The sequence below is a fragment of the Sander vitreus genome, chromosome 15 (assembly GCF_031162955.1).
Source record: "Sander vitreus isolate 19-12246 chromosome 15, sanVit1, whole genome shotgun sequence".
Taxonomy (NCBI): domain Eukaryota; kingdom Metazoa; phylum Chordata; class Actinopteri; order Perciformes; family Percidae; genus Sander; species Sander vitreus.
The window spans coordinates 16,468,614-16,490,859 of record NC_135869.1 but is presented as its reverse complement, the minus strand read 5'-3'; the positions used below and the strand labels follow the sequence as shown (position 1 = coordinate 16,490,859).

The following is a 22,246-nucleotide window of genomic DNA, read 5'->3' as shown; positions in this document are numbered from 1 at the left end:
GGCATTGTGTACTCACACAACATCATGCAGCTCCAGTCTGGTGTCTGGAGAAGGGTTGATGAGGATATAAGACAGTCTGTTCCCTTGGTCTGTCATCCCATCTGACACAGGAAGAACAGAGGTGAGTGATGCAGGAAATAAAATAGGCACAGGATATACAAAAGGCTGTGCAACATCCATACACACAGAATAGAGGCTTTGTTACTGTGAGACAGGAAGAAAAATGTAGATGAAATGGGACACAAACAACAACTCTGAGGTGGAAGAAGTACTCAGATCAGTTCCTTAAGTAAAAGTACCAATACAGCAATAAAAAATAAAATTACTTTATTACAGAAAAAAGTCATAAATTCAAATTCATATTAATGGAAAGTACAGTACAACACAGTAAAATGACAGTACAGCAACTATTATCAGCAAAGTGTATTTAATTTTATATACTTATCATTTGTTGTCAAGTTACTAATAACTATAGCTGTCAAATAAATGTAGTGGAGTAAAAATCACAAAATTTACTTCTGAAATGTAGAATTATAAAGTAGTATAAAATGGACAAGTACAAACGTGGAAATCAACCTCAAAGATGTATTGAAGTATAGCAATTGAGTAAATATACTTAGTTACATTCCACCACTAGTAAACTTGAGATCAGGAGCACAATACCTTTATACACAAACTACATACAGACTTACTAAATCCAGTTGAAGAAAGGCCCAGATGTTTCATCCTCGTTTTTACCAGGGCGTTGAGTTCCTGCCTCTCCGAGCGCCTGAATAGGGTCAGTCTCTGCTGGTTGATCCTCTCTGCCGCGCTGCCTGCACCCCCCTTGGCCCCACTGGAGCCCCGACCCCCCTTCCTGCTCAGCCGCCGGGCCCACTGCATGCTTTTTCTCCTGAGCAGCGGGTGGTCTGAGGAGTGGGAGGAGATGGAGACGGGCTCCGAGGAGGTGGAGTTACGGTGAGCACCGCTCCGGGACAAAAGGGGCTCTTTGGGTTCTCTGGTGTCCTCGTAGTCCTCCACTGTGATGGATACTTTGGACTGTGACACACAATTATAACCACATATTCACACACGATTAAGTCAGTTCTATACCAGTGCTGTCTCCGATTTCTCAAAATAAAGAGGAATTAATACTATATCATTCTATAAATAAATGATGAACAAGATACACTCTGTTGCATATAATGAATAGCACATTAAGTATCTTTGGTGTAATGAAGAAATCTGTTGCGGCCTTTCTCTTTAAAAAATTAATAACAGTTCCCACATTGGGAAAAATGTCAATTGCCACGGCATCATGTCTAATATGTAGATTTCATTCTGACTATGCAAAGTGGGTTTTTGTTACTATATGTCTGTCTCACGTGATGAATACACATGTCAAAACTAAGATCTGACTGTGTCCATATCAGAATGTGTCTCCATAACTCTGCATCTACTGTACTTGTTGACAAAACATGTACACATTGAATTACTGTAGCATTTGGATAGATCTGTTTAAATAACCTTTAAAGGGAAATGCTTCACTAAGTGCATGCTCTTGGGGGGAATTGTTGGGTCTCTGTTAGTCTATATCGACGACGTTCGACTTCCGGGATTGTTCAGGTGCCACCGGAAATGTTGCCGGATGTCCTTCTTTTTAGGCCGGATGTCTCACACCTTCCGCTTTCTTTGTGTTGGCATTTTAAACTCTTAGCGCTGCCCATGATGATTGTGATTGGTTTAAAGAAATGCCAATAAACCAGTTTTTCTCCCATCCCGGAATGCTGTGTGGACTAGCCAGACCCTCCTCCGCAGCGCTGTGGAGGTAGTTTGGCAATGCGAGATTAGGTCTCTGTAAACTATAGAGTGTGGTCTAGACCTACTCTATCTGTAAAGTGTCCTGAGCTAACTTCTGTTATTATTTGACACTAGAATAACATTTAATTTAAAGGGTGAGTTTTTACAGTCTAGAAAATCTTTAGAAAGTTTGTAGTTTAAAAAAGCCAGCTTTATGTATAGTATCTCATTATCCATGAGATTTTATTATGGGGAATTGAATGAATCTTGTGACAGTTCTTTTGTAGTCTTAGCCCTGCTACATGTTTTGTTTGTTCCTCCAACTCTTTTGTATTGTGGGGTTTAATGAACATAACGGCCTGTAGATGGTGCTAGCTTTAGAGTTAAGGCTTGCTCAATTGTCCCAGCCAGTCCAGTGACTTTAACCAGTGGCCACAATACTAGTAAGAGCAGCAGCTGACCTCAGAGACTGGAAGCTTGTGTGCCTCTGTCCGGTAGATGCCGATGGGAATGTCTCCAGTGGAGCAGCACAGTTTCTGGTAGAGCCTGCCGTAGGTGCGGATCCACAGGTCATCCTCTGTGATTTTCATCTTGAAAACAAACACAATAAATCAGCCTCAGAGCTGCTTCACAGTCTAAACAGACTGGATTGAAGCCAAGGCTGGGTACTTACAGCACAAAGGAAACCTGAGCCAGGCATGGAGTCTAAACCCAGCAGCAGCCTGGTGATGGAGATCATGTAGTCCTTCACAAATGACTGGCAGGAAAACACGGCATATGAGTCAACATTAATAGATCATATTTGGCAACATTTTGTTTTTCAGTCAGAGTGAAGAGATTTTGTTTGAGATACCTGGTAGAGGAGAGTGTCTAGCATGCTGACACTGAACACCTTCCCTGCAGAGAAGGGCAGGCGGAACATAAACACCAGGTTGGACCCCTTCTCCCTTTCCTTCTACAGATCAAACACACACACACACACACACACACACACACATTTTTTCCACGATTACACTAGTCATGGATGACATGAGATGATGTGATGAAAGTTTCTCAAATCCAAATGTAAGAATCATTGTCAGACCTGCACCCATGAAACCTTTTTTTTTTCCCCTTCTTTTGCTTATCTTTGTTATTTCTTTGACAGAGTCAAGCATCCAGTCCAGCGTGCACTGGGCTGAAGGCAACGCAACACTCAGGGCTAAAGTTTTCTACTTGCATGTTTTTGTTAAGTGGGATTAAACTAGAAAATCCCAAGAAAACACACACAAATATGCATTGCCCAAACAAAGAAAAACCTGAAAAGCCACCAGAGCTCCTTCCAGCTGTGAGGCAACACTGCTAGAAATCATAATAATGTTATGAAATACATTTTAATATGTGATGTCAAGCAGTGACTACCGGTAATTTACTTATTTGTTGATACATGTTATTGATGCCCAAGGGGGGAATTCATTAGTTGCCACACGGAGAGCAACATTACAGTAACAACAACAGGAATTCAAAAAAAAGGCTATTATCAGTTATAAATGTTCGTGGCAGAACTTTAAAGTGGATGTATTTCTAAAATCACAGAGAATACTAAATAAAAGATGGCTTTTATAATGCAAAACATTCTGCCCTGTTTATTCTTATTTTCATTATGACTTCTGAAGGTGGAGGAAAGATTAAGAAAAGGTTGAGAGAGAAAGAAAGTAGGGAGTTTGAGGGAATGAAGCTTTTACCTTTTCCAGTTTGGACAGAGCCAGAGAGTAGTGGTCTTTGACCTTAAACTGCATAAAGCGCATGTTGGCTGGGTGGGTGAGCTCCGTGATGATACTTAGAGCTGGGAACAGTCTGGGAGGAAGAAGCACAGTGACAGAGAGAGAATAAGGGGTAAAAGAAATAATAAGAAAAAAACACTCACTTTAAGATAGTGTGTGAGATTGCAGAGCAAGTTTGGGCAAAGCAGACCTGAAGAGGGTCTGCACATTGACGATGGTCTTTGCGTCGGCCATGTAATCCTCCTCCGCAATCATGGAGCTCTCTTTGTCAACCACCACCATGGTGTCGGCAAAAGTGACTCCACATCGCAGCAAACTGTCTAGACTGTGGAGAGCATGAGAGAGAAGGGCAAGTGGGGGATGATAAAGAAGAATAAGGTCAGTGTTAAAGGGCAGCACGAAAAAATCAAAGAGTAATTTAAGTCAATTGAGAGGTGCAGAAGCACATGCATTAATAAGGAAATTAAGGAAATTATAGAAAATGAAAAAGAGGAAGATACATGAAGAAATCAGCATGGTCTTTGGTCTGTCTTACTTGTCGATGGAGCCCACTGTGTAGAACACCATGGGGAACCAACAGATTGCCTCCAGGAAGTCTGCTTCAGGTCTGAACCAATCAAAACACAAATAGACTTAAGATTTCCCACCAAAAGAGATTTATATGTGCCATGATGAAGAGCGAACGTCCCCACAGAGACAAACCCCCGTCACGCAGCCTGAGAAATACAACACAGCCAAAACTGCCTGTAGAGAATGCTGAAAATACCAGCACTACCCTGGAGTGACTCAGCATTTTATTGCCTTTTTATTGGATTCCACTCTCATTTGGCTGACTGCTTTTGTGTACCAGCCACAATACACGACACAGGATTGTGCAGCACATTGTCCTGAAAGCATTCCACAAATCATATTTACGGTGATCTTGAATAGCTCAGTTTTTATCCTCCACTGACTATTAAAGGAGGAACCCTTTTGACCATCCTGCACAACCTAGATTTGTAGCGTAGCTGTTGAGCTCACAGCAACAATTTTGGGCAACACTAGTGTGGAGATAGGTCTGGCTATGCGGGACTAGGACAAAACTAACATGGAATCTATTCCAGTTGGAAGCTGTGTTTTCAAGCATGGCCAGCACATTTCACCAAATAACGTAGATGTATCCTTACACACTCTCCAGCAGCAGCACAATGGGGTTGAGTTCTTTTCTGGGTCTGTAGTAGGCCCGTAGAGGCACAATGAAGTTGTACAGACCGTTTCCTGCACTCTCCGCGGACACAATGATCAATTTGTTTTTGAAGCCGTAGGAGCGGGCATCCTCAAAAGAGGTGTGGTGACAAGCCTAGGAGAGAAGTAGAGTGGACACTGAGGATGACTATGACAATGTGAACTTGTAAAATGATAAGATAGGGAGCCATTTAAATTCCATACCTTGTCCATACGCAGGCAGCAAAAAGGCATCTTTTCTTGAAGAAGGTGGCACAGCGCAGGCGAGCTGCCAATGTACGGAGAGTTCAGCGGGTATCCCTTCACCCACCTGTAGCATAAGCCAACAGTTACCTCTGAATAAGTTTACACTTCAATTTAAAAAAAATGACTTTACTTGTCCAAAAATGTATGACTTACTCGCAGTGTCGACCCCACCAGTGGGCACTCTCATCTCTGTCACTGTCCTCTTTGCCCTCTTCTCCTCCCTCGTCCTCTGATTGGTCTCCGAGCAGGTCAAAGGCGGGGTTGTTGACACCGTCCACCAGCTCCAGGACAGGGGCGATGCTGTGCCGCCTCTCCTCTGCTGACTCTCCCATGGCAGGCAGGGCCAAAGTGTTAGTGCCACTCATCTCTGTCCGGGAGCTGCTCTTGCTTTCTCTTCTGCTGCCCAGCACGGTGCTCCCTGGGTCCTGGCCTTCTGGGCTACTGTCACTGGAGTCCTGCAGGTCAATGGCCACTGTGCCTGTAACATACACACATAGCCACAGTGATCAAGCTAAATGTTTAAACACTATACATGATGTGTTTGCACGGATCCCACATAATACATACAATAGTGAGAGCATTGAAAAATAGTGAGCTGTACATTCACTGTTGACCACCAAGTGGTGGTGTTTGTAAAACCACAGTATCTGACATTTCAGTTCATTTGGCAGTTGCTCTTATCAAACTGGACTTATAATCAGACTCATGTTAATTCCTCAAAAAAGCTTTGCATATTTTTAATCACCCAGATAGGTTTCAAATGTGAGAACTGCATAGTTCTGACAGCTGTAACTGTGCTGCTGTCTACGTTTAATGAGTTTGCCAACACAGAAACAACACAGACACTGCAAAAAAAAGGTCAGTATGTAAATGTCACACAGTCATTGTGCCGTGCACATCTGACTGACCCATGCTTGCGATGATACTGTGGACTGGCAGGCGGGTGAGTCCATGGTAGATGGTTTGGTGCACTCCCCTGGTATTTCCTCCTGTTCCGCCCCATGATGGCTCGCTGTGGCCCCTGACAAATGCTGAGTTCTCCTCTTTGGAGATGTTGATGTAATAACATGTGTCAGAGGTCCCCATGATGTGGCAAGGACCAGGGTTCAGTAGGATGTTGGTGGTGTCCAATCTGCGTATTCCAATCAAACATACTCCATACCTGCAGCCGCAAAGACAAGGTCAGCTCTGAACAGTGCAGTTTGGTGTGTGTTCTCATTTCTTGGCTTTTTCACATTATGACATACTTTTTGTGAGCATGAAAGGAGGCAAAGGTGAAACTCTTGCCCTGGTATTCCCCGAAGAATTTACTTTCTTCTAGGCGGATGTGATGCACCTCATTGGCTGAGCAGCGGCGGTAGGTTCGGTGCCATTGGTCTGCTGAACATGCACCACCCTCCCTGAGACGGAAAAGGAGGGATTGATCGGCCATGTGGGGAAAGATCTTTAAAACATTTAATACAAAGCATCCAGCTCAGCAACAGGGCCACACCAGAAGATTTTCCACTCAAGGTTTCAGATATAACTTCCTACAGCTCTGTCAGAGCTGCTGATCAATACTTCAATCAGCACACAGATGTGCACAAGGACACTCAGTCTGTCTTAAAAATACGTAGGTCCCAGATGTAAACATTCACACAGTTAAATGGACAACATTTTTCTCTGGGGGATATGGCTTTAGACGCGGAGGATAAAGAGGTGATAGCATGAAGCAAGGGTGTGGGGGCAGTGTGAAAGTGGGTGGCCTGCGACAAAGACTGCATTATAGAAACAGGTGTTATAGCGAATTTGCAGTTTACAGGAATTAAGTGTAAGGCTGGAGAGGAGGAGGACAAATCCTAGTCATGTAACATCATCACAGCCAATAAACTAAATGGCATCATGTCCAGATATAGAAGCATACTTATGAAACACACTGCTTTGGAATGTTGAACTCATCAGACACAAGCTATAGCGTACATCAATTAGCATTTCTTTAACATATAAATGCATGTATATTCAAACTCAATTAAAGAGTTGCAAACTATGGAAGTTGACAGAGGAGTTGGGTAAATATTGAGCACAAATGTACCACAGTATTCCTGGATGTGAATACAGATCAGATAAATCCTACCTGTTGAGGGCTTGAAAGGCTCCTACACGCTGCTTGAAGGCCTCTTGGGGCACCATTCTGGGGAAGTTAGGTGATTAAAAGAAGCTCACTATTTACTTTATCTACTGTATATTTGACTGTCAAGACCGTACTGTGAACAATCAAATAGAAAGAGGCATAAACAAAGGAAGTGAACTCACTGTCCTCTGGAGGAGTGGATCAATAGAGTGATGAGTGTTGAGGTACCAGGGCACACACAGTTTAAAGCCAGCATGGCATACTTAAACTCTTCTTCACACACCACATGATCTGCACACACAGGAAACAAGAAGGCAAAGTGACCAAGATCAACACAAACACTCACATTCTGCTCCATAAAAGTTTCAACTCTGAGCACAACAACGCCGCAGTGAATACAAATGTGCTCCTGGAAAAGACTCTCCTGGCCTTCGTCAGTGTGTATGAGTGACAGAGAAAGGTGGTTTCATCCCCCTAATCCAGGTGTAACATAAAGGGGTCACAAATGATCTAACCTAATCCCCGGTGGAGGCCATGCAGATTGCTTATGTTTTATCTGCTAAGGTTTGGAGATATAGATTTCTGAAGGTTATGCTTCCACCCACACAAGAGAGTGAATACAATTGTATTCATGCTGCTAAAAGAAGGGCTAATCTATTATTTAAAAAAATAATAATGATTTGGTCTATAAAATGTGAAACTTTCCCATCACGTTTCAAGTACCCAAGCTGATATCTCCAAATTGCTTGTTTTGTTCGACCAACAGTTCAAAACCAGAACATGTTTTGTTTATTTATTTATACTAATATAAAACAAGCAAATTTGAGAAGCAACATAAACACCAGCAACATTTGAGAAGCTTGAAACAGCCAGTGGTTAAACTGTAATTATCAAAATTGTTGTTGGTTAATTTTCATTATGTCAAAGAACTAAAAAACAGTGCGTAGTTTCTGTCTCCCCCATGAGGAATTCTAAGTAATGACAACAACACTGTCAGCGCGTCCACATGATACAGCCTTCCGTGATCACGCACCACCCCCACCCATCCTCGATGCAGTTGCTTGTAGCCAAGGAGGACACAGAGAATTAAAAAACACATGATGGACTCTTCAGAAGAGGTAATTATCTTCACTCGAATTTCTGCGCGGGAAAGTCACCAGACGACACAATCTTCTGAACATAGCCATACTGGGAAACACAGAGAGAGTTATATGGAGCTGATAGTCTTAATTAGCTTTGTAGCAACTCATTTGGCAATGGCTTGAATGTAACGGACGTTCATTAATATCAAAAAGTTAAGCACTAAAACTTTCAAAATTCAATAGCAACACATTTTTCTTGAAACAATATCCTGGTTAATCCACAATGTGAACAGTTTTCACTGGAACTACTTTACTGAAGAAATATTCCCAATAAAAACTATTGCTGGTGTGTGCTCTGTGGCTCTTGCAAACACACACAATAAATAATGCATTTCACACACTGTATTAATATGGCTGCATCTTGCCACTAAAAGACACAAGCACACACACACACACACACACACACACACACACACACACACACACACACACACACACACACACACACACACACACACACACACACACAAACAAATATGTCACTATTTTATGCTGGAAAATATGTAACTTGATGTTTGTCTAACAGAAATGAGTCAAGCAGACAGCCGTGTCAAAAATCCTCTGTCATCCTCTTGGACCAGCTCAGTTTTTTGGGGGGTGATTTGAAGACTTAGCAACAAGCTAGTGATTCAGTGTCAGCCTTTTTAAACTGACTTTCAGTCACATCATCCGAGACTTAACGAAGCCCGACCTGTGCGCCAACCAAACCAAACTGAACAAACACAGATGACACTTCTCTCGTTTGCCTGTTGCCACAAAGCCTCCTCTTTGAAAGGAAAAACAAATAGAGCTATTAATGTTTATAGTAAGCCAATCAGTGAATCAGGCCCAGGGAGAATCCTTTTTCCCTGCTGTGTAATTCTTGATTGCATTATCTTCAGAGGTGAGCACACAGGCATAACAGGGCTGTCTTGTTTATCAACAGTGTTGAGCTTGGTCCTAAAAGCACAATATGTGCAGGAAATAATTGGTGATTACCGTCAGAGCCTTACATGAAGCATCAGACTCAATCTGCTGCCAGTCTGAGTAACAGGAGATTCATCTGAGATGTAAATGCACTTTTTAATAAATTAGTCAGGTCTGTGTGTGTGTGCCTGAAGCTGAGCAGGTGGGAGGCACAACAATTAAAACGGCTAATTGTGGATTTTCTGTTGAAGTAACAATGTTCTTTTAGCTCAGAACAGTACATCATAATGCAACGCACACACAAACACAAAGAGTAGCATCTTGGTATTCAGCCTATGAATCTGCTTCGAAGTAGAAGCTTATAGAGCAAGGGGCATCTGAAAGTCTGCAGAGTAAAAGACAAAAACATTGATGTTGCATCTGTGGAGCAACAGCATTCATACACACACTCTCACTCTCTCTGTCTGTGTCATACAAACCAACACACACAAATCTCTAACTCCCAAAGCACAAGACATAATAGTCACACACCAAATTGAGTTTTTTTTCCAATTTCCTTCTTGCACTTGTTTTTACTACTGTAATCCCTTCACTTCCCATCTTCTTATCTGCTTACTGTTCACCACAGCCCTCCATCCTGCTGGTGCCTGGACCCAGACCAGGAGAGAAACCAATTACAGACCTTGACACTTTGTGCATACACACACCAACTCTCGCTCTCTTTCTGTCGCCCTTGCTTAGAAGATCTGGGTCTTTGTACCCATCTCTTCAGACTGTTGTTTTCTATCACAGACTGGTATTAAAGGTCTGTGCGCATATGTGTGTGTATGTGTGCAAATGTGGTTATTTGCATCCTCTGCAGGAGTGCAATTACATCTTGACCACAGGTCCACCGGTTAAGCTAATTAAATCAGTAGGCTGTTATTGTTTGTGTGAGTGAACTGCACACTGTGCAGCTAGAATGAGCCATGAGGGCGACTGGCTATTGTCATTCAAAACATAAACTGGGGAAATAATCAGTCGACACTCTGCACCCAATTCTGTGTGGTTACTCAAAAGCCTCAGGGTGTCCTACCCTGCTGCAGCATCATACCGACAGATCCTTTCTAATGAACGCTGAGCTGTTTTTAAGCTATTCCTGTGGATCAAATTAAATCGTGTATCTCTTGCTCATTAATGCCTCCCACACTAACACTTAGTGGGCATATTCCAAGTGGTGTCAAAACATGACATCTGCACTTACAGTAATGTCCTTGTGCCTGCATACTGATTTGTTCCCTGAGTCTGGTGACTTCAGGGTTAGAGGGACATATATATATATATATAACCTACTGTGTGTATATATATATATATATATATATATATATATATATATATATATACTATATATATATATATATATATATATATATATATATATATATATATATATATATATATATATATATATATATATATAGTCAGTATAGTCAGTTGATGAACTTTGTGTTAGTCAAGGGTACTTTACTTCTCACTATAGTCCTGCAGGAAATGTATTATTCTGTACCGAAAGGCCTTCGTGTTAACAAGGGCATGACTACTGTCTATTCCATAAGAAACAATATCATGTTTTAATTGAATGAGGTTCTATTTCGTATAGGCTTTGCCCTCTAAGAGCTGTACGCCGTTGTGAAGGTTTCTTTCGCATCCTTGTGCCCTGCACGGGCCTCTCTTACGTCCGCAGTTATTGTATATTACAGCTGCAAGACCAGAGATCTGATCCCTATTTTTCTTCAGCGACAAGCAGTTTGAAGATTTCGAAGAACAGCGGTGTCTGCCTGTGTACCGGCTGACGGACCGGCTACAACCTACCGTCAGATTACCACCCGAGCTGCGAGGCGTGCCTCGGCCCCACGGGGCTGGCACCCTGCCGGCCGCCTGCCAGTTGTGCGCCCGCCTACCGACGGCGGAACTGAAGCGGCAGGCGATGGTAGCTGGACTGACAGTCAGGATACCATCACCAGTGACACCCGGACATCCCGGAAGGGGATCTCTTTGGCGGGCATGAGTCCGCTGACTCAGTTCCCCCCAGAGAGGATTCTATAGCCGGCACCAGCTCTCCCTCCTCCCTGTTGGGAGAACTGGAACTCGCAACAGTAGAGCAGTTGGAAGCAGATCCCTGGTCTCGCAGCTGTAATATACAGTAACTGCGGACAGAAGAGAGGCCCGTGCAGGGCACAAGGGCGTGAATGAAATCTTCACGCCCAAACCCAATAGCAACAGCTCTTAGAGGGCTATGCCTATACTCATAGAATCTGGAGTTACAATACGTAAGTATCAATATTTCAAAGAACATGAATTTATCTTTCTACCTAACAATTCTGACTTACAACAAAGGCCTCAGTCTGGCTATGGCAGTGAGGTATTTAAACAGCACTGCAGGGGCAAAGGAGGATTGCCTGCGGGGAAAGCTCATCTGCCAGGTTAGCACAGCACCAGAACTCAAAGGCGATTTTGGTAGCAAAGTAAAACGTTCATCATTGATAGAGACAGCTGGGATGAGGGCGGCAAGCTAGAATTGAGTTCAGAGGGCTTCAAGCCAAGCCGATCTATCCAGCACTTCCTCATGCTGCAAAGCCACGCTGATAGCAAATACAATTCACAAAAACATACAAATCAAGCTGACAAACTCAGGTAGAAAATGGGACAGGACAATTTAACAGACAGGACAGCTCAGTTTAACATGTCATAACAAGTTAACCCTGCAGAAGCAAAATAATCACCAATCTTCACACCTACAGTCACAAACTGAGAAAAATCACTTTTTGAACCGGGCCAGGACATTTTTTAGTAGGTGGCATCCCATTATTATCTGCATTCTGATCAAATAACAGTAGATGCATGCAAACAAGAACAAACAAACAAACACACACACACACACACACACACACACACACACACACACACACACACACACACACACACACACACACACACTCCCTTGCCCACCTGCAAATTTGACGTGGAACTTGTTCTCTGGCTTGAGAATCTGGACGTAGAGGGGGCAATTTGGAGCGAAGTCTTTCACTGCCCAGGCTCGGAGGATGGTTTGATGATCCTGAGAAAATTGGAGACAGAGGGGAGTGAGATGGATGAAGTGAAAAGAAGGGAGAGAGAGAGAGAGAGAGAGAGGGGGGGGGGTAGAAACCCACTGTTAGGAGAATCAGATTGTAGCTCTTCTGTAATAATCCTCTTAAACCGCTGACTGCACTCGAATGGCCTTTGAAACATTTTAGAGTTGTAATGCAATTCTGACATCTTTCTACAAAGAAGTATTCAAGGCTGGTATTTGAACAATCAAATAAAAATTGTGATCTGATGATGATAAAATGAAGTAATTACAATTCAGCAGCCAAATCATTCAGTATGAAAAAAACAGGGTGTAGATTAAACAATGTTATCATGGCATGCAGTGCTGTCTAACACCGCACCTATAGAGTCCATAGTTTTTTTTGCACATATGTGTGTAGTTTAAAGTAGTGTTTCTTTTACTCTCAGCTTTAGTCGTTTTTACAGTGCGATTTATGTTTTGTTGGAAAAATATATAAATCACCAATCATAAAACAACAAGCACAAAACTTCAGCCAATGCAGTGAGCTAAATCAAAGCTGCTCCAGAAAAATATTAAAACTACATTTTAAGGCAAATAGACTTAATATGGATGTTTTGCAGTGTGAGTAGTCATGGCGATACAGGGAAGCAGTGAGCAACGTACAGCAGCAATACGGTCCACTTCAAACCGGTTACTGAGGATAAAGCAGGCCTCAGCATCGTCCATCCTGCAGGCAGTTAGTAGAGCATGTGGCCATGGGAGCGAGGGAGATAGATAAACAGAGGGAGAGAGAGAATCGGGGAAGCGATGAGGAGAGAAGACATGGGGAGGAGGGTGTTGTCATGTTATTGAGGGAGAGGACAAAAGAGAAAAAAGCAGGACAATAGAACAACAATCAAACCAATGTGTCTTTAAGCCCACACTATTTAGGGTTGAGATAGTCGGAGGCGAGGAGACAAGTAGATTAAAAAAAAAAAAAAAACAGGCTTTTGCTCCTTTTCTTTCCCTGTGACAAAGCCAGCTAAGGTACTGCGGCTGTATTATCAAAAGCCAGGGGGTAAACAATAAGCAATATGACTCAAACTGTAATTACAGCCGCTACCTCAAGGCTGTAGGTGCTTTAGGTATTAATTGTGAGCTCAAGCTTCTATATGAGGCTTTTCATTTCAAGGTGTCTTAACTCAGGTCTATTCTAGGCTTTTTTAGGGCTCGATTGTTGTAGAATTATTTTGGGATAATAATGCTTCTAATGGGTTTGTATAGATAGATAGATAGATAGATAGATAGATAGATAGATAGATAGATAGATAGATAGATAGATAGATAGATAGATAGATAGATAGATAGATAGATAGATAGATAGATAGATAGATAGATAGATAGATAGATAGATAGATAGATAGATAGATAGATATGAAACTAAATACATCTATAAAATCAGACTCTTGATTGTTGTTGTTTTTAGTCACATTCACTCACTTGGCCCTCATCAGGTCTTGGTCTTTAAGGGCGGAACCCTGCAGGTAGATGACTCTCTGGGCCCACAGAGGAACGTGTAGGACCCTCCGAACCTGGACATCCATCTCCGCTGGGCAAAGGATCACCACGTAGTAGTCCTACACACACACACACACACACACACACACACACACACACACACACACACACACACACACACACACACACACACACACACACACACACACACACATATATAAACATACAATTTGTATTGTGGTTGAAGAGTATTTAACTCCAAGAAAGATACAGTCACAGGTTGTATTTTTGTTTCCTTGCCAATCTTTAGGAGAAAGGGTAGAGGGGAGACGCTAGAGAGGGGAAGGTAGAGACCGCTTGAGAGTGGCATACCGCAGAGGATAGCAAAGAGAAAAGTCCATTCTCAGCATATAGTCACTGGAGGTTTCACTTATGTAAATTGCATCCTGGACCACTGCTTGGCTTCCAAACTAGTTGTGATGTCACAAAATCTTGCTTTAATGACCACATCCAATTTAAGGTAAGCACAGCGAAGATTTTTCCCTTGAGCAGATTAATGTGAAACAGTCTTCTGGTATCAAACTGAGTAACAATATGCAAAACACTCTCTCTTCTTTACCCGATAATCTAGCCATTTGCACTAGCCAATTGCAGTATTGAGGACCAATCAAATCAGAACAAACACAGAGAGCTATGCACACATGGATGCACCCTCAAGTAAACACGCACATCTGCTCCAACATGAATAAGACAGCAGTTTGATCTGTGCTATTGGTGAATTAATGCTCAGCTGTTAGGGCTACTGAAGAGGATTACAGACAACAAACACAAGACGCCCCAACACCCTCTTGTCCTACTCAAAACCATTTAGAGAGACCTGTAGTAGAGATGTTCCGATACCATCGGTATCGGCTCCGATACTGCCTAAAACGCTGGTATCGGTATCGGGAAGTACTGGAGTTTATGCACCGATCCGATACCACGTAATAAAGCCCTAAAGAAAATCTACGTTAAAGTAGTTTATTTATGTTCTTTTTCCGTTATAACTGACTGTCAAACTGCATAATAAAAGAAAGTTCTGTGGCGTTCATTGTTTGTGTTTGTTCATGTTTCACAAAGAGTTTAACCTGAGCCAGACCGACAACAAAGATAGAAATCATACCACATCCATACAGGGATAGTAGTATACAGCTGTTAAAACATAATAACATATATGACACACTGGTATCGGATCGGTACTCTGTATCGGCTGATACGCAAGTTCAGGTATCAGAATCGGGAAGCAAAAAATGGTATCGGACCATCTCTAACCTGTAGTCGGGGATGAGCGAAGAACTCATTGAGGAAGTCCATGAGGAGGTCAATCTTGAGAAAGCTGACGCACAGCACCACGTGTTTCTCCGTCTGTGCCCTGTAGCGGCTGTAGTTCCCCCCGGACTTCTGCCGCTCCATCCACAGAAAGGCCAGCTGCTCGAACTATTCAGGGTGACATCCATCACATTCAACAGATGGAAATTGGATTAAGTTACCTGGAATACAGGGTGGAGCCAGGTGGCTTAAGAAAAAAAAAACAATGCCTTAGAGTAGTGTTTATGTTTGATTAGGGAGAGTGTTTGGGGGAATTAAGAAAAGTGGAGATGTGGTTCAGGATGGTGGCCGAATGGAACATGAAAGCAAACATTAATAGAGGAAGGTAGGTTACGGAACAGTATAGGCCTGAGCAAAATTACGCTGATTCTTTTTTATATGTGTGGAGGGACAGGTGGGTAGATGGTCAAGAGTCAAGTTTTTTTTGTTTTGTTTTTTACAGATTTCCTTTAAAATACCCAAATATTTTACAGTGAGCACATTGGTTTTAACTCATTCATGGCACAGCTTACTGGGCTGCAAAAAGATGCTGATCACTGTAGTTTGCAGTAAATGATTTCTTCTTCCAACAGAGCTCAGAAAATGTTTTAATACTAGTACAATACTAATAAAATAATATTACTCTAAACTCAAACATCAGATTTTAAATCAGAAATATGTGCCATTGTTTTTTTGAAGTTCTGGATTAATAATAAAATATCAATAAAAACAAAAAGTTATAGTCTAATTATAGTTAAAACTTCAGTTAGTGGCAGAGGCTACTCATCATTTACTCTCTCAAAGCCCTTTACCTGTGAAGAATTTTTAGTGACATGAAGCCAATATTAAACAGGTGACGAGTTGATGTATTGAACCCTCTGCCAGCTGTAATGGAGGTCCTCAGCTCTTAAGCAGCAAAAGTCGCAATGAATGTCTGAAAATGTTTCTAAACATACACCTTAGCCACGTCAACAGAATTCAATCGACAGCGTTCATTTGTGTGCAGTTTTTCTCTGGGAGGTCATCATTTTGCTCCAAATAATTGTGATCGATTTTGAGCTGAAGTTTTGTTTAAGTTGGAAAACACCATCAGGCCACACAAATCCATATGACAATAGCATCTTATTCAGCCATCATTTGTGTACAGCCAGTTCTCGATGACACCAACTGTGGCAAATTTGGGACGTAAAAATCAAGCCGTGATTTGTTTAAAGGAAAGTCTCCAAACTGGTGAAACAGAATTTGGCTGGCTTTTTTTTTAATCTTATTTCGAATCCATATCCTTTATACTCAAAACTATGTGGTGTGTTGTGGACAGGTCAGGGAAACCAATAGAGGCAGCAATAAGACAAAGACAATAGCTGAATTCTGATGTGCTCTGTGGCTTCCCTGTGCAGCCGTGTCACGGCAGGAGTCTGACATACACACACACACACACACACACACACACACACACACACACACACACACACACACACAAACACGGGGGTGGTTGCGGTCAAAGGGGGGCCAGTTTTTAAATGTCAAGGGGTATTTATGGATGACAGATGCATGGGAAAGGGAGAGTGGGAGGGTGACATGGCATCCATGTTGGTGATGCACAGATCGTGCAAGTTAAGTGAAAGTATCTTCATGCTGGTGTCTTTTGTTTTTGTGAAGGTATTTGCTACTGTGGTAAATTTAGTTGCAGCACTGCGTTGCCGATGTGTGGAGAAGGAACTTCGTTGACACTGTTCTTGATTATAAAAAGGTGTATTACATCAGAGGTTCAGCATCAATTTTACAAGCTTCTGCAGGAGCTCGGAGAGACGACCAACCCAATCTTCAAATATTGTCGCTCTCCCGTTCTGCAGTTATCACACGATATATATTCTGTGCATTTTAGTGGGAGGGTGTATGTATGAGTTGAGATAAAGGTCAGCCTCAAGTGTCCTATACATGGACCAGGATGAACAGAGTCACTTTTGTTCTAGGGCCCCTCTGCTAATGTCATCAACCTTACCACATGATCTCATAACAACATATGTTCTCATACACTGTTAAACGTGGGTTTCCTGTAGACCTCTCCAAGGTCATAGGTTAACTGTGTCTAACTCGTTATTTAACTGTAGAATGACAGAATACATATTTACCAGGACATATACTTATCAGGGCCCCTTTCCTGTTATCCCCCAACAACTACATCATCTCTCATGTACAGGGCTCCAACTCTCTCACCATGACCTCAATAACATATTACAATATGGAATACATTGGGATACATGCAAACTTGATTAAAACTTAATTCAAAGTGTAAATCGTCAGATACCACACTATCACCCAGTCACAGCTGATGGGAAAAACAAAAGAGTGTTTTCGATAGCCGTAATGCATTGGTAGGATGCAGCCCTACTCTTACTGCTTACGTGATACGATTAAAAAATGAATAGCTATTAAAGACGTGTAGCATCATCACAAAAGAAATCCAATTTACAACAAAATAAAAATGTCAGTAAACCAAATCATTTGTGAATTGTTTATCAGTAATGTGTGAGTGTGATTTCCTGCCCTGAGAGGCCTTCCTCTGACTGCAAGCACAGTGAACACACAGAGGAAATGTCATCCCATTACCACTTTACATCTTTGGGGATACACACAGGTCCGCCAGCTACCTCAGGGACGTAACGTAACGTTTACACATATACCGTATGAGGAACAGCCATTTGTGCAACTGTTTGTCAAGGTTTTTTTTTATCAGTCCCTGCACAAATAGTGTATGTGTGTGTAATCGTTTCCTCTAGTTCTCTGCCATGAAGTTCTCTCTGTGGAGCAGGAGAGGGATTTGGGGAATTGAGCGAGTAAAGAAGACAGCACTGTTCTCTGAGTAAAAATAGTGCTGTAAATCTACGTAGGATGCAATGAGTCATCACATTGTGCAAGGGGGGAAATACAATAACTTTACTGTAACAAGCTTATGAAGGAAAAGAATTGCGAAGCTATCTCATCTGTCAATGATTTTAAGATTCTTTGATCACTTTAAAGGCACGTCTGTGCTCAGTTAACTTGAGATCTTTCTACCTGCATATTACCTGGAGTACAGCCAGGCAGCCAGCCCTGTTGGCTGCTCCAGAAGTTAAATTGAAAATAAAATATGTGAAAGGGTGAGATGTTTTTTTTTGCCAGGGCTCCTCAACACATCAAATCAATCACTTTTAAAGCTTTCTGTTATATTTCTTCTTCTAATCACATCTTTTTGTTTATCTACTGCCTGTGGATGTGTTAGAGATTTTCACCGTTGTTTCTCACCTGGATGGGAAGCACGATGAGCGCCACGAAGATCATGATGACCACCAGGAGCTGCGAGGGCCAGATTTGGGGGGTGACATCTCCAAAGCCCACCGTGGAGAAGGTGACCACACAGAAGTAGAGCGAGTCGAACAGGGTCAGGTTGTTGCCCGCTCGTTCGAGGTGTTGGATGCCGCAGATGCTAATGGAGGGTGGCAGGGTGGGAAAGATGGAGAAAGTATAAAGAGGAAGTAAGCATCACATCAGACTTCACATGCTGGGGGAAGTATAGGTGCCTATGGGAGGCATTATACATCGAGAGCACTCTTTCACACCTGTTTGTGTACGTGTGACTGGAGATGGGGGTGGATGCATGCTTGAGCGCCTTTGTAGGACACTGTATATTTGTGTTTATAGGTGTGCGAGTGCAAGCTGCGTGTATTAGTGTGTTCTTTAAGGGATAGATGAGTCAACAGGCAAATGTCAACCCTGAAATGGTCGGGGAGCTTAATGTGTGGAGGATCTTCTGGATTAGCTCAGGCTTTCACACCAGATATGCAGCACGCTGACACATCCTCCACTGCACAGAAGCAATTGCCAATTGTCATTTCAGACATTTCACTCACAGTTACCAATTACCTCTCTGTCGTTTCATCTTTTAGCTCGAGGAGCAGCATTTTTTATTGTCCAATATCAATTTCTTTCTACATGTATCGCATTATTGCTTTGCTTCTCTTGTCCATCTCAGCCTCTTTCTGCTCCTTTCCTGACCCTGTGCACAGCTATGACACCTTTCACTTCCTGTCCAACCTCCATTTAAGTCTCTCTTTTCCTTCCTTGTCCTTTCAGTTCAGTGTCAGTAGTGAGGGTACCCACCACGTAAACATGAGGCAGACCAGCGTGCTGATTAGTATCACCACCTGGTTAAACATGGCTGAGTGTGTCCGCTGGATCGCTCTATGGAGATCATTCTGCAGAGAGACAGACATAGATGTGGCTTAACGTATGGAAACCACAACAGCCCAAGCGCTGCATTTTTAAAGTGTGAAATAAGGTTAAAATGCAGTTGATGGATAAAAAGAATAAGACAACAAAACATGACGGATTAAATATAAAAATGCACTTAAAAAGGAGATGATATTGGCCAAGTGTTGGAATATGTGGAGCAGAGTGGGAGACAGCTTAAAAAATGGGAAGCAAGCTTGGACGTCATAGGACAGATGGAGGCAGGGAATGTGAAAAATGTCAATACCAAGCCAAAGTTTAAATATTTTGTGATGGTTCTTCCCTTCATGGCAGAAAGAGCTGGTGAGCTGAAATGGCACAGACAGAGAGGGCCAATCGCATGCCAACAAAAAAACATAACAGAGATGTTGAGATGAAAGTAATGACAAAATTGGATAGGGAGATAATGCTTCACTCACTATCATGTTCTCCAGAGCGTGTTTTGCCAGCCAGCAATTGAGAAATACAGGGATGAAGAGATTTCTGAAGGAGGGCAAAATCACCTGTCGAGTAGAGAAAGCGTCAGTCTGCTTGGCTGTTTTATCACATTTTTTCACATGTTGTACACAGTCACAGGGTCTCTCGAGAGGGAATGGTTTGTGTGAGCAATGTGCATGTTGTGATAGCATTTCTGTATTAAGTGTTAAACATGTGGTGTGTGTGTGTTCTGCTATGCTTGAGTGCTGCGAGTCCTTCCACTCACAGTGATCATGAAAGGAATGGCGCTGATCATCTCCAGAATGAAGGGGACACGTAACACTTGCTCCCAAACGTTGCCCTGGAAACATAAACCACACACAGGGGTCAGGAAACTCCATTGTCATGGCGACCTTTCATAATTACCACATAACAGGTTCGATTACGGAGAGTGGAAGAGACAAATTGACCGGCTTTTGCACCATAGAATTAATTGGGATTTAGAAGGGTTATTATACAACTCCCTTGTGCCCCTTGAGAAAAGAAACAGCATTACTCAGTTTCCTCTAAGCTTTACCGTTCAATTAGGATGTCAGCCATGGCTGTTTTTATGTGTCTGCCACCTGCATATGGCTGCGCTAAATCTGACTAGTGTAGGTGGACAGGCACGGGGTATGTCCACAGGAATCAGCCAGCTCTAAATGCTAAGGTCTCTAGCCTCCAGAGTAATCTGCAGAGTGAGCCCTTTATTGGCTTATAGTGTCAGGTACATCAAAAGCAGGGAAACCCATTGGTGAATCGGCCCCCCGCTAGAGCAACACTGGGGCCTCCCCTAAAGTCTGTCTGATGTGTCAATAACAGGATGGTTGCTGAGGCTGGGATGGTTGCATTTGCAATGCCGCTGAGGGGCTTTCCAAATGCAAGAGTATAGGAGGAGCATCAGGGGAGAAAGGAAAACTTTAGTTTAGTAGCGTGAACACAGAGTAGTGCAAAGTGGACAAACACCACCCTCAAGCATATTGCATGCATGCATGCATGCACAGTCAAACACACACACACACACACACACACACACACACACACATGTAGACACCATAGCCACAGACATCACAAAAGGCTTTAAATTGGCTGTTGCCTTTGTAACTCACCTTGTAGCTGAGATACACGAGCAACATTGTTTCTGAAAAGCTGATGAAAACCACAAGCACCTGCAAAGAGAGAGAGAGTTATAGAGATATTGAGAGAGATGCAGACACAGAGAGAGGAGTCGGAAAGAGACCAGAGCAGAGATAAATTAGGAGTCACAGAGATGGAAAAGAAGAGCGTGGGTGGAATCAGTAGGCGTGCTGATGATTGAGCTTCAGAGGGAACAGATTTAAGTGAAGCAGTCTGGTGTCTGATTGTGTACGTGTGTGTGTGTGTGTGTGTGTGTGTGTGTGTGTGTGTGATCACACTGAAAGTGTAAATGCGTTTCAGATAATTCTGTCAGAAATTATGATGTGCACCTATGTGTGTGTGAGAGTGTGTTCATGTATGCAAATGTGTGTAAACAGACTGAGGCCTTGTTTTCACAGGATTGTAGTGATATATCTGACCTGCAGTGCCCACAGCGGTAGAGGTCTATCCACCCAGATGATCAGTTTCCTACACAGCGGAAGAAAAGGAAAGAATAGAGAGGAGAGACAAAAAGACGAAGGCCACTAAAATGGACAAAATATTGAAATTATTTTCTGCCCAACGCAATGACACAGGGATCATGAACACAACTCATGTCACTACATTAAATTTAATTATGCTATTTACAACTGAACAGTGGAGTGCCCAGCTGCCAATGCGCTCATATTGTTGGAGAAGAGTAATCACGCAGCCAAAAAATGTACAGCCTCATTGTGAGAAAAAGGACATTTTTTTCCCGCCCAAAGACACCCTTGGGCTTATCGTGGCTGCTTGCCGGCCTGCGCTCTGATTTGCTCCTACGAGTCTGGTGCCTAGAAGAGGAGGCGGCCCATCCCTTTCCTGAGCTCACCCTGTCAGGCTCCTTATTCATTTGGAGCCAGAGCTTAGCCAGTGTCACCAGCCACCAATTAGATCAATAGGTCCCTGAGCAGGAGACATGGCACAGCCTCAGGTCCATGCACTTCCTGGTTTCTCTCCCTCTCTTTGCTGTTGTATATTACATGCTTTATCTTCACTAGATCACTGTTGATTAGGCTGCACAGGCACTACATACATATTATGTTGACAGGTAATCCACATAGTTGGATTGTGACAAATGACTGTGGATCCGCAATGCTCAATATCAGCATCAGTGTTTATTACGTAAAGTGATTGCGTTATATAACGTTTCCGACCAGTGGGCCGGGGTTGGGGGATGCAGGTCTTCCAGGGTGTGTGGTTTCATGGTCCTTGTCTGCGGGCCGAAGCCATCACTCCTAATTAGAGACTTGCATGCTTA

The 22,246-nt window shown here is 42.7% G+C and overlaps 1 protein-coding gene across 1 annotated transcript in view; it reads right to left on the bottom strand.

Moving 5' to 3' along the window:
• Positions 1 to 22,246, bottom strand: part of kcnt2b (potassium sodium-activated channel subfamily T member 2b) — a 38,409-nt gene that overhangs the window by 1,733 nt on the left and 14,430 nt on the right. The window contains exons 4-28 of the mRNA XM_078269435.1: positions 21,387 to 21,435; positions 20,940 to 20,999; positions 20,078 to 20,152; positions 19,794 to 19,877; positions 19,246 to 19,340; positions 18,391 to 18,571; positions 15,070 to 15,234; positions 13,741 to 13,877; positions 12,925 to 12,988; positions 12,159 to 12,267; positions 7,305 to 7,413; positions 6,260 to 6,412; positions 5,921 to 6,174; positions 5,455 to 5,490; positions 5,209 to 5,379; positions 4,971 to 5,101; positions 4,709 to 4,881; positions 4,078 to 4,149; positions 3,733 to 3,867; positions 3,504 to 3,615; positions 2,633 to 2,734; positions 2,453 to 2,536; positions 2,241 to 2,369; positions 693 to 1,038; positions 17 to 101 (exon numbers count right to left, since the gene is read on the bottom strand). Of these exons, the coding sequence (XP_078125561.1) occupies positions 17 to 101; positions 693 to 1,038; positions 2,241 to 2,369; positions 2,453 to 2,536; positions 2,633 to 2,734; positions 3,504 to 3,615; positions 3,733 to 3,867; positions 4,078 to 4,149; positions 4,709 to 4,881; positions 4,971 to 5,101; positions 5,209 to 5,379; positions 5,455 to 5,490; positions 5,921 to 6,174; positions 6,260 to 6,412; positions 7,305 to 7,413; positions 12,159 to 12,267; positions 12,925 to 12,988; positions 13,741 to 13,877; positions 15,070 to 15,234; positions 18,391 to 18,571; positions 19,246 to 19,340; positions 19,794 to 19,877; positions 20,078 to 20,152; positions 20,940 to 20,999; positions 21,387 to 21,435 (3,111 nt within the window). The remainder of the gene's footprint in view (positions 1 to 16; positions 102 to 692; positions 1,039 to 2,240; positions 2,370 to 2,452; positions 2,537 to 2,632; positions 2,735 to 3,503; positions 3,616 to 3,732; positions 3,868 to 4,077; positions 4,150 to 4,708; positions 4,882 to 4,970; positions 5,102 to 5,208; positions 5,380 to 5,454; positions 5,491 to 5,920; positions 6,175 to 6,259; positions 6,413 to 7,304; positions 7,414 to 12,158; positions 12,268 to 12,924; positions 12,989 to 13,740; positions 13,878 to 15,069; positions 15,235 to 18,390; positions 18,572 to 19,245; positions 19,341 to 19,793; positions 19,878 to 20,077; positions 20,153 to 20,939; positions 21,000 to 21,386; positions 21,436 to 22,246) is intronic.